Raw genomic sequence first — 14,014 nt, 5'->3', positions numbered from 1 at the left:
AGACGTCATAATCCCGTAGGGGGTGAATGTTTGACCTTGAGTTGTTTTACGGGGAGGGGCAGTAACCCTCCGCCAACCCACTTGCTGACCCGTAAGAAACACGTATGGATTGGTTATATGGTTACCATCCGGCGTTTTAATGGTTTCCTGGCTTACAGGAAACCATTAGGCTTGTCGCTCAATGTAAAGCCACGTGAAAAGGAAATTAGTTACAAAAAGTGACAGGAAAGATGGAAGAAATAGGAAAAGAGGACATTCAGCAAACGAATGATAAAGGTGAACGAAGAAGTAACCAGTGCAAGTAAGTGGATGATGGCTGCTACCACCTAAAAATGATCATGTTTATCATAAAGGTTTTTCCCACACCACAGCTTGAGGGTTAGCTAGGCAGTCTGTTTAGAAGGAGGAGATTCTAACTGAATGTGATACCTAGCAACCAATTACAGAAAGCTAGGGGTAACTATGGTACTGAAGTTGCTGTGAGCCTCTAGGTTTGAGAGAGTCCTTGTTATGGAGCGAGGCTGCAGTTTTGCTGTGTTGGTTGTTGCAGGAGGGATAAAGAAATGAGTGCAAAAATTTTTGCATAAAGTTCTTGTAAATCAAAATGTTGAGTTATTAATGGCAATTGATCCTAATTCTGTTTTCAGACTTTGAGCTGATAAACGTACCTTCTTTTTGCTAGAAATGATTACTTTATGGTAATTGTTGCCCATTTACTGTTACATGCCTTTTTTTTTTTTTTTTTAAGCAGCCAAGTCTGTTCATTTGTTAAAGTTCACATGTGAATAAGGTTTCAACGACATACTTGCAGTGACTAGTAACTAAACATTAACCTTGATACAAACATGTTCAGCTTTTTTTTTTTTTTTTAAGGCTGTATTGTGGTAGGTGGTGGCGACCATTATCCACTCACTTGATGTAGTGCTGCCTACTTCTTCTTTAGCCTGTATCATTCTTTTTCTGTGCCTACCCTCCTCTCTTCCTATTTCTCCCATCTTTCCTGTCACTTCTTATTGCTCTTCTTTCCTTTACAGGCGGCTTTACATTGAGTGACAAGCCAAATGGTTTCCTGTAAGCCAAGAAATCATTTACAATGCTGGGTGGTAACCATATAACTAAACCATACGTGTTCCATACGTGTCAACAAGTGGGTTGGTGGAGGGTTAGTGCCCCTCCCCGTAATACAACTAACTCAAAGTCAAATGGCCACCCTTTATGGGAGTATGGCATCTGGCAATAGATAGATAGATAGATTCTAGGTCTATCTATCTATTGCCAGACACCATAATCCCCTAAGGGGTGGCCATTTGACTTCGAGTTAGTTGTTTTATGAAGAGGGGCACTAACCCTCCACCAACCCACTTGTTGACACGTAGGGAACATTTATGGTTTGGTTATATGGTTACCACCCAGCATTGTAAATGGTTTCCTGGCTTACAGGAAACCATTTGGCTTGTCACTCAATGTAAAGCCACCTGTAAAGGAAAGAAAGCAATAAGAAGTGACAGGAAAGATGGGAGAAATAGGAAGAGAGGAGGGCAGGCACAGAAAAAGAATGATAAAGGCTAAGGAAGGAGTAGGCAGCACTACATCAAGTGAGTGGATGATGGTCGCCACCACCTACAACATTGTATTCTAGGTGCCACAGGAATTTAACAAATGAGGCACCTTGACATTGCACCGTATGCTACATGTATCATTTTAATATCAACTGATGACTGCGTCAATATTTTAGGTGACAAGGTGAAATGTGCAGAATATTTGCTAAGAAAGAGGTGTTGTAAAGTCTCCAAAACCCTTAGAATATGACCATATTCCACTGTGTACGTGTGTGTGTTTCATCAGAGACGGAGCTGAGGAAGTTAGTGGGTGAAGTGGAGACTTGTGCTGATGGCACTATCGAGTTCAACGAGTTCCTGCAAATGATGAGCAAGAAATTGAAGGACATTGGCAACGAGGACGAGCTAAAGGAGGCATTCAAGTGAGTGGGATTAATTTCAGCGAAGGAGTATAGGTAATTTCTGACCGACAGTGAAAATGTCATTAAAATTAAACAGGGATCTTTGTATGCGGCATGTGTTAGGAGTATAATGCTGTGTGGTAGTGAGACCTGGGCAGTATAGGAATTTGGATATTTGCAGACTCAAACATACAGAAATGACATGATTAGGTGGATGTGCAGTGCATCCATGAATGCGAAGCCTGGGAGAGGCTAGGTTTACAATGGAAGAGTTAAGAGGAAGGATGGGACTGGAGTGTATTGGTGTTGTGATGAGGAGAAGTAGACTGAGATGGTTTGGTTATGTGCAGAGGATGGGGGATGACAGTTGGGCGCACAAAGTGAGAAGTGTGAACGTTGGGGGTAGGGTTGCAAGAGGCAGACTGAAAAAGGCCTGGAATGAGGTCATTGTGACCTCAGGGATGAGGAACTGAAAAGGGAGTCTGCCAGAGATCAAGCAGCACAGAGAGCTGCCATTAGGTGACCAACGCCAACGCATGCTTGCATGTTGGAGCCTTTATAAACAAAATGCAACGAAATGAAGGAAAAGTAGTGAATAGAACCAAGAAACCTCTTCTTTACAGGATTTTTTTTTTTTATATAGCTCTAAGCTCTGTTCATATTTCCCCAGTGGAACTAGAATACAGTAACTGAATCTTACTGAGACATAATTTAAAGACAAGGAACACAACCAACATAACACTTTGTGACTTACTACCCATATCAGCTTCAGTTTCATTGTACAGTATTCACTTGCCACCCAGCGAAACATTATCATCAATCCATTTTTCAGAGTCACATATGACAGAGAGATCTAGATCAGAGCTCTTCTATACAGGTATCTCTAAGGACATAAATCACAGAAGGAACAAAGCCCATTACTGTACAGTCTCCATGTACCACAGGAGTCGTGGACAGATAGCCATATGCTAGATGGCTTAGGATGCTTTTAGTCTTCTAAGCTATCTATCTATCTCTTTGTCTACCTACCTCTCTCTCTCTCTCAAGACAGAGAGAGAGAGAGAGAAACATCCTCACCTTTCTTCTTCTCATTCCCTGTCCTTCCTTTTATCTACACCTAACCCTACTGTGACCCTCCCTCCCTCTTTCTCCCCCCCACCCCCACTTCTCTCTCTGTATATATACACATGCATAATGTTCATTCTCAGTTCATACCAGAAGAAGATTAATGTAGAACCGAAACGTGTACATTCTCAATAAACACAGTTTTCCTATGTAGGTATAATTCTCTCATTTAAATAATTCAAGTCATTATGAAATCAAGACACATCCTGTTCCTTAGTTTACTGTGTTAGCAGAAATTGCCCATTATAGTCATTCAGACACTTAGTACTATACTTAGCCCAGCAGTCCAGCTCAATATCTGTTTTTTGAGTGGACACTTTGGTTATAAAACAAAATAACAGTTTCTCAGTGTCCTGATTTAATAGGGGTGTGAATTAGTAAAGTGAAAGGATTATACTCACATATGGAAATGATGTTTATTGAATAGATAGCTACAGTAGTTTCAGTTAATAATATTTCCATATGTGAGTACCAATGTAGCCCTGATTCCTTCATAATTTCCCAGTCCATATTGAGAAATGGAAGTATGGTAACTTGCTTGTTAAAATACTGTGCTCAGGTGGTATAAAGTACCGGTACTCTGCATGTTGGGACAAATGCCACATAATGGGGCAAGTGTGCCCCTTGTACTATGCATGTCCAACAAGCTACTTACATATAGGCCTTGCTGTTATTTATCACTTGAAGTGAGGGTGGCTGGAGTAGTTACCTAAGGAAGAGTTTTTGTAAAGAAATATCAGGCTTGCAAAAAACAAAGCTTAGATACACGGTATATACACATCGACTGCATGGAGATCATAATGGCAAACATGCATTTTTTTTTAATATCAGTATACTGTACCTCTAGAAAATGACCTGCAGTACTGTAGTTGGTAAACAACCAAGTCTACAATATTGTTCTCATGGGTGAACAGGGGCAAGGGGGAAACAAACTAAGTCCACAAGCCTGACCAGATCAAGAATCTAACAGGGGTTCCTCCAGCTGTGGGCTGTAGATGCCAGCCACTGCACCATCAGCTCCCCCATGCAAGTGACATAAAACAGTTTAAAAAAATAGATTATCTAAGCAATCTACAGTATATATGTTTACCTATACTGTACACTGTATCTAATAAAAAATGGTTTGGCCACATTTACTTTATACTGCATTGTACTTATATTTTCATCAGTCCCAACTGTTATGCTGCAGTCTACAGTACTTAGTTATGACATCTTTCATTAATCTGGTCATTCATGTGTTAATTGTGTTCCCATCATGTCATCCATTACATCACAACTTCAGGAAGTTTGTCAGTGTTACATATGGTAGACTCTGCAAGGACATTATCATGAACAGTTTTACTCGTCATTAGAACCATGTTACCCCTCAGATTCAAGCTTAATTCAATAGTCCACTATTGTAAGGGAAAATATTTCTTGGAGAAATCTGATATTGTCTTTGCAACCCCCAACACCAACCTTCTGATCATCATAGTACAATGCCTTTCAAAATTCATAAAATTGCAGTAAGGCCCTCATACACCCTGGGCCAAAAGAGGTCACACAAGTACAGTACTGTACAAGGTTGAATGTTACCATTACTTTTTACATGTGTAACTAACTTTCTCTTGGCTCTTCAGAGTGTTTGACAAGAAAAATTCTGGGTACCTCTCCTCAACGGAACTGCGCCACGTCATGACTAGCATGGGTGAGAAAATGACTGAGCAGGAGGTGGAGGACATGATCAAGGAGGCGGCCCCTAATGGCGATGGCAAAGTCAACTATGAAGGTGATAAGCTGAGTTTTTTTAATTCAAAAGAGAACAACAAGCTTAACCATTCACTAGGATACCGTACCATATACAGCAGATGAAGAACCAACATACTGTACTGTACTTGATTTATTGGAGAACATTGTACTGTACATCAGTTAGACTTACAAACAGAAACACTTAGTAAGAGAGGAGGAATAAGGATTCAGCACTGTTCATTAACTAAATAACAATGAAGAAGGGCATGAACAACTTTAAAAATGTAAGGATGTTGAATTTACTGTATACACACTGAGAACATATAAACACAAAGCTAATCACCTTATATGACAGCTTCTAAGAAGACTTTATGGATATGTCTTACATTTAGTTACTAACTACTTGATAAATCTTACCAGAGTAAAACAGTGTACAGTATCTCAGTAAGTGGTTATCTCATAAAGGTATCTTCATAACTGTTATGTTCGTATTTCTCGCCTAAGCAGTGTATGGATCCAGTATCTTCTACTCACTTGAAAACATGTAGGATATGAATCTGTTACTATATACAATACTTGTTTATGCAATGCAAATAAGGTAGCCTTTTAAAGTAGCAGGAAATTATGATGATGATGTTGGTCATTACTATACAGTACTGCACAAGGTGATGATGATGATGATGATGATGATGATGATAATAATGACTAATGTGGTGAGTGGATGTGTGAGAAAACCAAGTGCAGCTCAGGAAGCAAAATTACAGCAATGCACAAATATCAATCTATCTATTGCCAGACGCCTCAATCCCGTTTGGGGTGGCCACAAACAAATTGCCTCCAAGTCGCCCTGTCCCCCGCCATTTCACTGCCCTGCTCCCAACTCACACCCCCCTCTCTCATATACCTCTCCACCTCATCCCTCCATCTCATCCTCGGCCTCCCCCTCCCTCTTCCCCCCTCCACCTCACTCACATACAGTCTCTTCATCAGTCTTTCACCCTCCATCCTCTCGACATGGCCAAACCACCTCAGTGTGTTCCTCATAACGCTTCCTATTACATCCACATCCACACCACAACGATCCTTTATATCCTCATTCGTCAGCCTGTCTCTCCATGTGACTCCACAGGCTCCTCTTAAATAACTCATTTCCACTGCTCTCACTCTTGATTTGTGTCCTTCCAACAACGTCCAAGCTTCACTTCCATATGTTAGAGTTGGTATCACAATACTGTCATGTAGTAACTTTTTCACTTCCATGCTCACTTCCTTGTTTCTTATCACTACTTTCAAAGAACCAGCAACCTTTCTTCCCTGCTGTACCCTTTCAAGCACTTCACCCTCCAAACCTCCATCCTTACTCATCACACTACCCAAGTACTTAAACGTACTCACATTTTCCAATTCCTCACCATCCAACCTCGCTGTACATTCACTGACTTCACCTCTCTCAAAGACCATCACATTACTCTTCCCTACATTCACCATTAGATTCCGTTTCTTACACACTCTCCCAAACTCATCCACCAAGCCTTGCAGCTCCCCTTCGTCTTCACTCAACAACACAGTATCATCTGCAAACAACAGTTCAGGGAGTTTCCAAACACTATCCTCTCTCACCAGGGCCACTCCAACATCCACTACCCTACCTTGTACCTCTTTTATTACCCCATCCATGTACAGATTGAACAACCATGGAGACATGACACATCCCTGTTTCAACCCAACTTTCAAAGAGAAAAATTCACTTAGTTCACCATCCACACGCACTGCAGCCTTCGCACCATCATACATACTCTTCACAGCATTCAGCAACTTCCCATCCACTCCATATATTCTTAATACTTTCCACAATCCTTGTGTATCCACCCTGTCATATGCTTTCTCCAAATCCATGAAAGCCGCATACAACTTCTTTCCCTTCTCTAGAAACTTTTCCACTAAAGATCTAAGAATGAATATCTGATCTACACAACCTCTTCCCTTCCTAAAGCCTCCCTGTTCTTCTCCAACTAATTTCTCTGTTCTTTCTCTAACTCTGTCAATAAGTATCCTACCATACACTTTTCCTATTATACTAAGAAGACAAATGCCCCTATGATTACCACACATTTCTTTTTCCCCTTTTCCTTTGTACAAGGGAATAATTATACCTGACTTCCAATCCTCCGGGACTCTACCTTCCTCCCAGGCCAATCTGCACATCTTCCACATCCATTCTACTACTATCTCTCTCTCATGCTTCAGCATTTCACCACACACTCCATCAATTCCTGGGGCTTTCCCCGATTTAACTTTCTTCATTGCTTCCACAACTTCTATCCTACTGATTTCTTCCTGTCTTCTCACCTCCCTCCTTCTCCCAGCCATTCCCCAGCCACTTATACTCACATTACTTCCATCCTCTATGTTCGACAATTCCTTAAAGTGTTCTCTCCATCTGTTCACTTTTTCTTCCTTCTCCACTAGTAATCTACCATTTTTATCTTTCACTCCCCTGCTTACTTCACTTCAACCCTATCGTACTCTTTTCACCTCTTTCCAGAACATTTTCTTACAGTCCCTCCACTTTACACTCAAATTCCTTCCAAATTCCTCATCCACTCTCTTCTTACTCTCTCTTACTAATCTTTTCACCTCTCTCTTTCTTTCTACATATAACTCTCTCTTCTGCCTCTCAACTTCTTCCACGCCTCTATTTCTCATCCATTCATTGTATGCTTTCTTCTTTTGTGCCACAGCCTGTCTCACCTCTTCAGTCCACCATACTGTTCCTTGCACCCCCCTCCGTCTTCTCTTCCTTCAACACACCACAACACATGCTGCACATATTTCTTCTATAAATATCCTACACACACCTTCCATGTCTCCCATCTGCTCCAATTCATATTTGTCCAATCGTTCCTCCACTTCTCTCTTATACTCTGCCTTTTTCTCATCCTCTTGTAACCTTCCCACTCTCCTTGCAACTACTCCTTCCTCTCGTCTTTCCCTTCTTCTATTCCTCCATCTTACTTGAATCCTAATTCTGGCCACCACCAAGTAGTGGTCAGAAAGTCCACTCCCCCAGCCTCTATAAGTTCTTGCATCCATTACACATCTTCGCATCCTTTCATCCACACACACATAATCAATCATTGCCTTCCTTTCATTCAGTTCACCACCCAACCTTCTCATCACTCGCCATGTATACCTGTGGATCATTTTATGCCTGAAGAGGGTATTGGCTATCACCAATCCCCTCCCAGCACAAATGTTCACTAATGCACCCCCATTCTCATCTATCTCAGCAGGCATACCCCACTCACCAACTATTCCATCCACCTTCACATTCCCAACTTTACCATTCATATCACCGATCAAAAACACTCTCTCATTCCTTCCAAACTTTTCCATGCACACTTCCACATTTGTCCAGAACTCTTCTCTCACTCTTCTAGCACGCTCTTGCTTTGGCGCATACACACACACAATCGCTGTTTGAGCAATGCACACGATAAGATTGCATCCCTTTTTAAACTTGACACAATTCATAATGGTCAGTTTTTCAACTGAAGTGGCTGTGTTGTGAAAAGTTGATAAAATAAGAAATAGAGCCTAAAACCTGAAAGACACAAATGGCAAATGATGGAATATATCGGCCACTTCCCTGAAGTCTGATGAATAGGCCTGCTGTCCTGTCTCCTTTTAGTTCTATTTTCGCTTTCTTATTAGTGAACGAGATATACTGTATACTCCATATTCTATATTTTCTGTACAGGACAAATACTCACACAGTATCAGGTAATTACACAGGTTTATTTACTTAGACATTTTTCATTACTTATTTACCCATTATGTCGTATTAATATACACTTCTTTCTTCCCTGACACCTCCTCCTCGTCTCTGTCACTTTTACTTTGCAAGAGGAATGAGCAGTGGGCAGTCATTAAGGCACCCTTCACATTATTCTTTACTTTTTTAGCAGAAAGGAATAATGGCACCAGATCTGTAGGTCTGGGTTAGCAGATTCACCAGCTGAATTAACTCTTTACTTTGCAGAGTTTTTGCAGAGGTGTGGTTGTTGATTGAGGTGATTTTTTATGTAATGTACTGCTAAATGGAAGGACTTAAACTGGTGAAACAGTTTTGGTACCTCAGGGAATTCACAAAAAACAGAAGTAAATGTGTAAATGAAGCAGAAAACAGAGTGACTAAAGGAAAAAAAAAAAGTGGCCAGTGCTATGAATATTATAATATGAAACAGAGGTCTCAGTACAAAGACAACAAGAGGACTACCTGAAGGTGTATTGATGCTCAAATTATTGTGTGATTGTGAGATAATTTTGGTATACATGAGTGTGAAGGGTCAAGACTAGAAGTTATGGAAATATGGCTGTTAAGGAATAAATGTTGTCTGCAGAGAGTGAACAGCATGAGAATAATAGCAATTCAAGAAAGCTGTGGAACAATAATACCTATTGATTACAATGTTGAAGGGAAAGTGCTTAAATGATATGGTCACATGAAGAGATTGAATATAGGCAGGGTGGTGAAATGAGTACCTGTACTGTACATGTGAATGAGTTTGCAAGTGGGAAGTGTGGTGGCCAACAAAATGGTGGATGGATATGATACGAGTTAGTGAGAAAGTTAGGTATGGACATTATTAAAGCCAGGAATTTGACATGAGATAAAACTGGTTTGACAGAGAATGTATGGAGATTTACATCATTTTCCATCCTCTACACATGGCATTTAAAACAAATATTATTCTACTTCCCTTGCTAACTCTGTTTCCCAGAGATTGAGTGTGCTAAACCATTTCAGAACATTCTTTACCTCTGAGCAGTGCTGCCTTTTTACCTTTTTTTTTTTCCTCTGTGCAGTGCAGCTCAAGACGGAATCAAATTAATTTTGTCTCATCGGCACCCCTTGTCTTACTGACTCCCTTCAGCCTCTCTCTTCGTCACAGTGTTGCTTCACTATCTCTCTACTATCGCTATTTCCATGATCACTGTTCATCTGAACTGTCTGCTTTCATCCCTTCCTCACTGTGGTGGGTGCACAGCACCTGTCTAGCAACACAGTCACTTCTTTTCTGTCCAGATCTCTAATTCAAAAGTTAATAAGTATTCTTGGTCCTTTATACATGTAACTGGGCAGATCTGGAACTATCTTCTTAATTCATTATTCTGTCTTTCTCTTACCTCCAGACTTAGTAACAAAGTGTGACCAGGTAGCTTGAAATTAATGGATCTTGACTTTGGCTCAGTTTTGATTTGCCATTGATGGAAAGAGCGGCTTTTTTGCTGGCTACCAGCTTATTATTCATTCTTGTGGGGGCAGAACTAAGATTCTGAACATATGAATATGTGAATGGTTCTACGGCCAGTTTCGCTAGGCTCGCTGTTCATAGTTTTCTCACAATCATGTTTTTCTTTGTTTCTGGATCTTGCCTCACCCCATCTTTAGGTAGCAAATACGGTTGGCATAATGATGATGACAAATAATGATGATTCTGTACATGCTTGTGGCTCATCTGTGGCAAAACTAATGTCTTCTTTTCCTTGCAGAGTTTGTGAACATCATTGCAAGAAAGCACTAAGCTGCTCCTACCCCCTCCCTCCACCGCCCCAGGCCACCACCACAAATACTGTCGTGTACATAAAGGGTTTTTGTACTTTTGTATAATTATTTTACCTGATATATTTTGTTACATCAAATGCCCTCTTAAAACACATGGAAGACTAACAATGGTGACTCTAGTGGCCTCATCAGCGAGTGGTTTTAACTTTTGTTCACACACACAAAAAATGTCTCCTTAGTAAGATCATCAGAAGAGAGGAGAAAATCTGTAAAAGCCTGAACAGTGTAATTTTCTAGTTCCATTACCATTTGGCATCCATACGAAAATCTTGTTTATTCATATGAAGTTATCACATGATGGTCCATTGTCAGTCTTCTGTACTGAAAATCAAAAGAATAATTTTCACTAGTATTGAAAGGGGAAGATTTGCTTTTTACTAATCTACACAAGAAATGGCAGTTAGTGGTTTGTCGAGGTGGTGATGTGTGTGTTATGATGATGATGTCTGGTTTTAGAATGTTGGTGCCCGGATAATATGAAAGCAGTAGGTACTGGTGGGAAGGAATCATCATCCTTTTGGCAGATCTTTCAGACAAGTTTCTCATTTATAAAGTAGTAATTGTCCTGATTTATATGTTGTGAAGTAAATAGGGAAGAACACTGTCCACCAAGGTTGACTTATCTGTTGAAGAGGTAAATGTAATTAAAGTGCATTACAGAAATCAGTATACTGTATATACCGGTCTATATATCAGAGTCAGTATATAATATCTATCGCTAAATCATATTTTAGAGTTCTAGTACTTCACACTTTCATTGCTGGAATCTACACACATTTATAAATATGAATTATATATATATATATATATATATATATATATATATATATATATATATATATATATATATGAATTATATATATATATATTTATATATATATATATATATATATATATATATATATGAATTATATATATATATATATATATATATATATATATATATATATATATATATATACAGGATATATATGCATTCGATTATTATAATACTTTTTGGTAAAGAAATTGATTTATTAACCAAATAACTTCTTACATTTAAATCATACATTAGGAAATACATAATGTGTAATGCCATGTTGCTCAGCAATACAAACTGCAGTGAGATGTTGCTACTCCAAGGCTTCCAGAGACGGGCTGCCTCTACCGTCATAACCACGCACAAACTCCCTAATGCCCCACTCACACTCATTCTCTGCCTGTACACCTTAACTCACTCTTTTACACTTCAGCTCCAGTCTTACACCTCACTCGCTTATCCCTTCCACCCTCATATCATATCCACATGCCATTCATCTGTACGCCCCATCCTGAGTCCTCCTGTGCTTGCACTGTATCAACACCCAAACATTTTGTCTCCATTCCCATTCCCTTTGAGTGTACCCATACTCTTTACTCATGCATGTTACCCACACTCCCTTCATAATAAAAGTCCCTCTAAATATATTTCATTGCTTTCACACTTCACTAATACTGTATTTCCATTCCAAAATATACCTCACCCGAACTCTCTCCAAATGCATTACCTTTTCACATTCTCACAGCTTACCCAAATTCCACGTCCACCTCACAGTTTACCCACAAACCCCCCAATACAAATACCGGTGCTTCTTTAACCCTTCGACTGCATAGCACATTCCGGAAATGCCGATAGGTAGACTGCATCGTACATTCCGGAAGAGCCACATATAATTTTGTGAAATTTTTCGCGCCTACTGCATGCTTATGCTTGATGAGTGGGTCGAAAATTGTCAGTGTGGAGTGTAAACTCTGTCTGAATAAAATGTCACCTTGTTTGGTTATGTATAAATGGGTTAAAACACATGATGAAAACACGATTTTTTTTAACCGGTTATCCCACACCACAGATATAGGAAACATTATGGGCTGCTGCATCCTAGGGGTTAAAGCATCTTTCCAATACTTACCCATGCTCCCATTCTCTTCTCTCCCCTCATCCAAAAGCTCTGTGCACCCTCACCTACAATCCATTCCATCTCTCACACTTCAACACAGTATAACTCCATCCCATCACAAGATATTGATGCTCTTCAAAGCCAGGAATACTGCACTTCAGTTATCTGAAACTAAATATTGTAAAAATGAAAATCACACCAAGAGCTGTCATGAACTGTATTTCTGTAATGATGTAAAAATTTACCTGATGACAGTTCTGTATAAACAGTTTAATTGCTAAAGCACGTAATTGTCACTATTATATCTCGCGTCTAAAAAAGCTCCCAATCTGTGTAAATGGGTGGTGGTAGTATTCTACAAATAACTATCCCCTATGCATAATTTTGTAAAAACATGATGAATTTTCTGTTACAATGTACCACTGTTCATACCCCATATATACACTATGTACTGTACCAGATTTATACACTAAATGTATGCAAATCCTAAGAATGACACTTCATATCATGGCTTGTCATCTATCAAGATATCACTGTCACACAACTAGGGGCTGGCAGTTACAAAAATTTTACCCTCTCAAAAAAAAGAAAAAAACAAAATCTGACTGATTTTCCTGCTTCTTCAGTGAAACTTTCAGAGAACTATTCCTTCTTCAATTGCTGTAATCACCATACTGTATATCCACTTTTTTCATGTCAAATACATAATCTGTTAAGAAAAATGCATTACTGAATGTCTATTTTACTACTGATAATTTCAGATTCACTTGTACTAACCAGTCTATACCATAGGAAATTTGATGAAAATATCAAGAATCCAATAAACTCTTTACATCAACTAAGCATCTAAAAACATTTTCTTATGCAGTTCTGAACCCCATAAGCCTGTTCCCCACTCAGGGCTATCTAAGCTTTCAGTACATCCTTAAATCAAGTTGCTTTACATCTCTTTAGGCTCTCCCCCTAACAAAATCTATTGCATAATATAAAAACTGTATATAATAAAATGTTACTGATGTGAGAATTGTTGCTTGTTAAAAGGTTCTGAGCCAAGAGTGAGGCCAGGGTAAGATTCCCTCCGGTTGCCTGTCTGTGCGATGCCCGGCTGGTTCCCACACTATGACCCATTTTATCCCTTCATTCCTTCCTATGTTTAATACAAGAATTTTGGCTTTATTTGAATTGTTGTTCCTTTTGATACTGTATTATTTAATGCTGTAATAATTACTATGTTCAGTGACTAACTATTGTAAAGGTAATATACAATAAGCAGATTTAGTTATCCTTCATCTACAAGTAGTCTCAGTTGTTCATTTGCCTTTCTTTGCTTGGGTAACAATCCATCCTTACTGACACTTTCTTCCTAGTGCAGTTTCTCATACAATCATTACCCAAGAGACTTATGGCTGGATTCTTTTTACTTAGTGCGTGAAAGGGTAGGCAAGCCCATATCTAAGTCATATATTATGGAACACCTATGGGTATAAAATGTGGTCAGCCACATTACAGAATGAATTCAGCAGTGAGGTAGAGAAGCCAAAACATGCTCTTCTCCCATCATGCATTTCAAATGTGTCCTTAAAAATTTGGGGGGCCTGCTTTCCCCATCACAATCTCAGCTTAAAGAAACAGCTGTTAGTTCCATAGTTACTGAGT

At 39.4% G+C, this 14,014-nt stretch overlaps 1 protein-coding gene across 1 annotated transcript in view; it reads left to right on the top strand.

The window, feature by feature from the left end:
- Positions 1-11,207, top strand: part of LOC145392381 (neo-calmodulin-like) — a 144,637-nt gene extending 133,430 nt beyond the window's left edge. Inside the window, exons 4-6 of the mRNA XM_080266783.1 lie at positions 1,846-1,981; positions 4,705-4,853; positions 10,370-11,207. Of these exons, the coding sequence (XP_080122909.1) occupies positions 1,846-1,981; positions 4,705-4,853; positions 10,370-10,401 (317 nt within the window). The 3' untranslated portion in view covers positions 10,402-11,207. The remainder of the gene's footprint in view (positions 1-1,845; positions 1,982-4,704; positions 4,854-10,369) is intronic.
- Positions 11,208-14,014: the final 2,807 nt, after the last annotated feature.

Source organism: Coenobita brevimanus, chromosome 22, assembly GCF_032717465.1.
Source record: "Coenobita brevimanus isolate Jiangsu-jjx chromosome 22, ASM3271746v2, whole genome shotgun sequence".
Lineage (NCBI taxonomy): Eukaryota > Metazoa > Arthropoda > Malacostraca > Decapoda > Coenobitidae > Coenobita > Coenobita brevimanus.
This window is presented reverse-complemented; position numbering and strand designations above follow the sequence as displayed.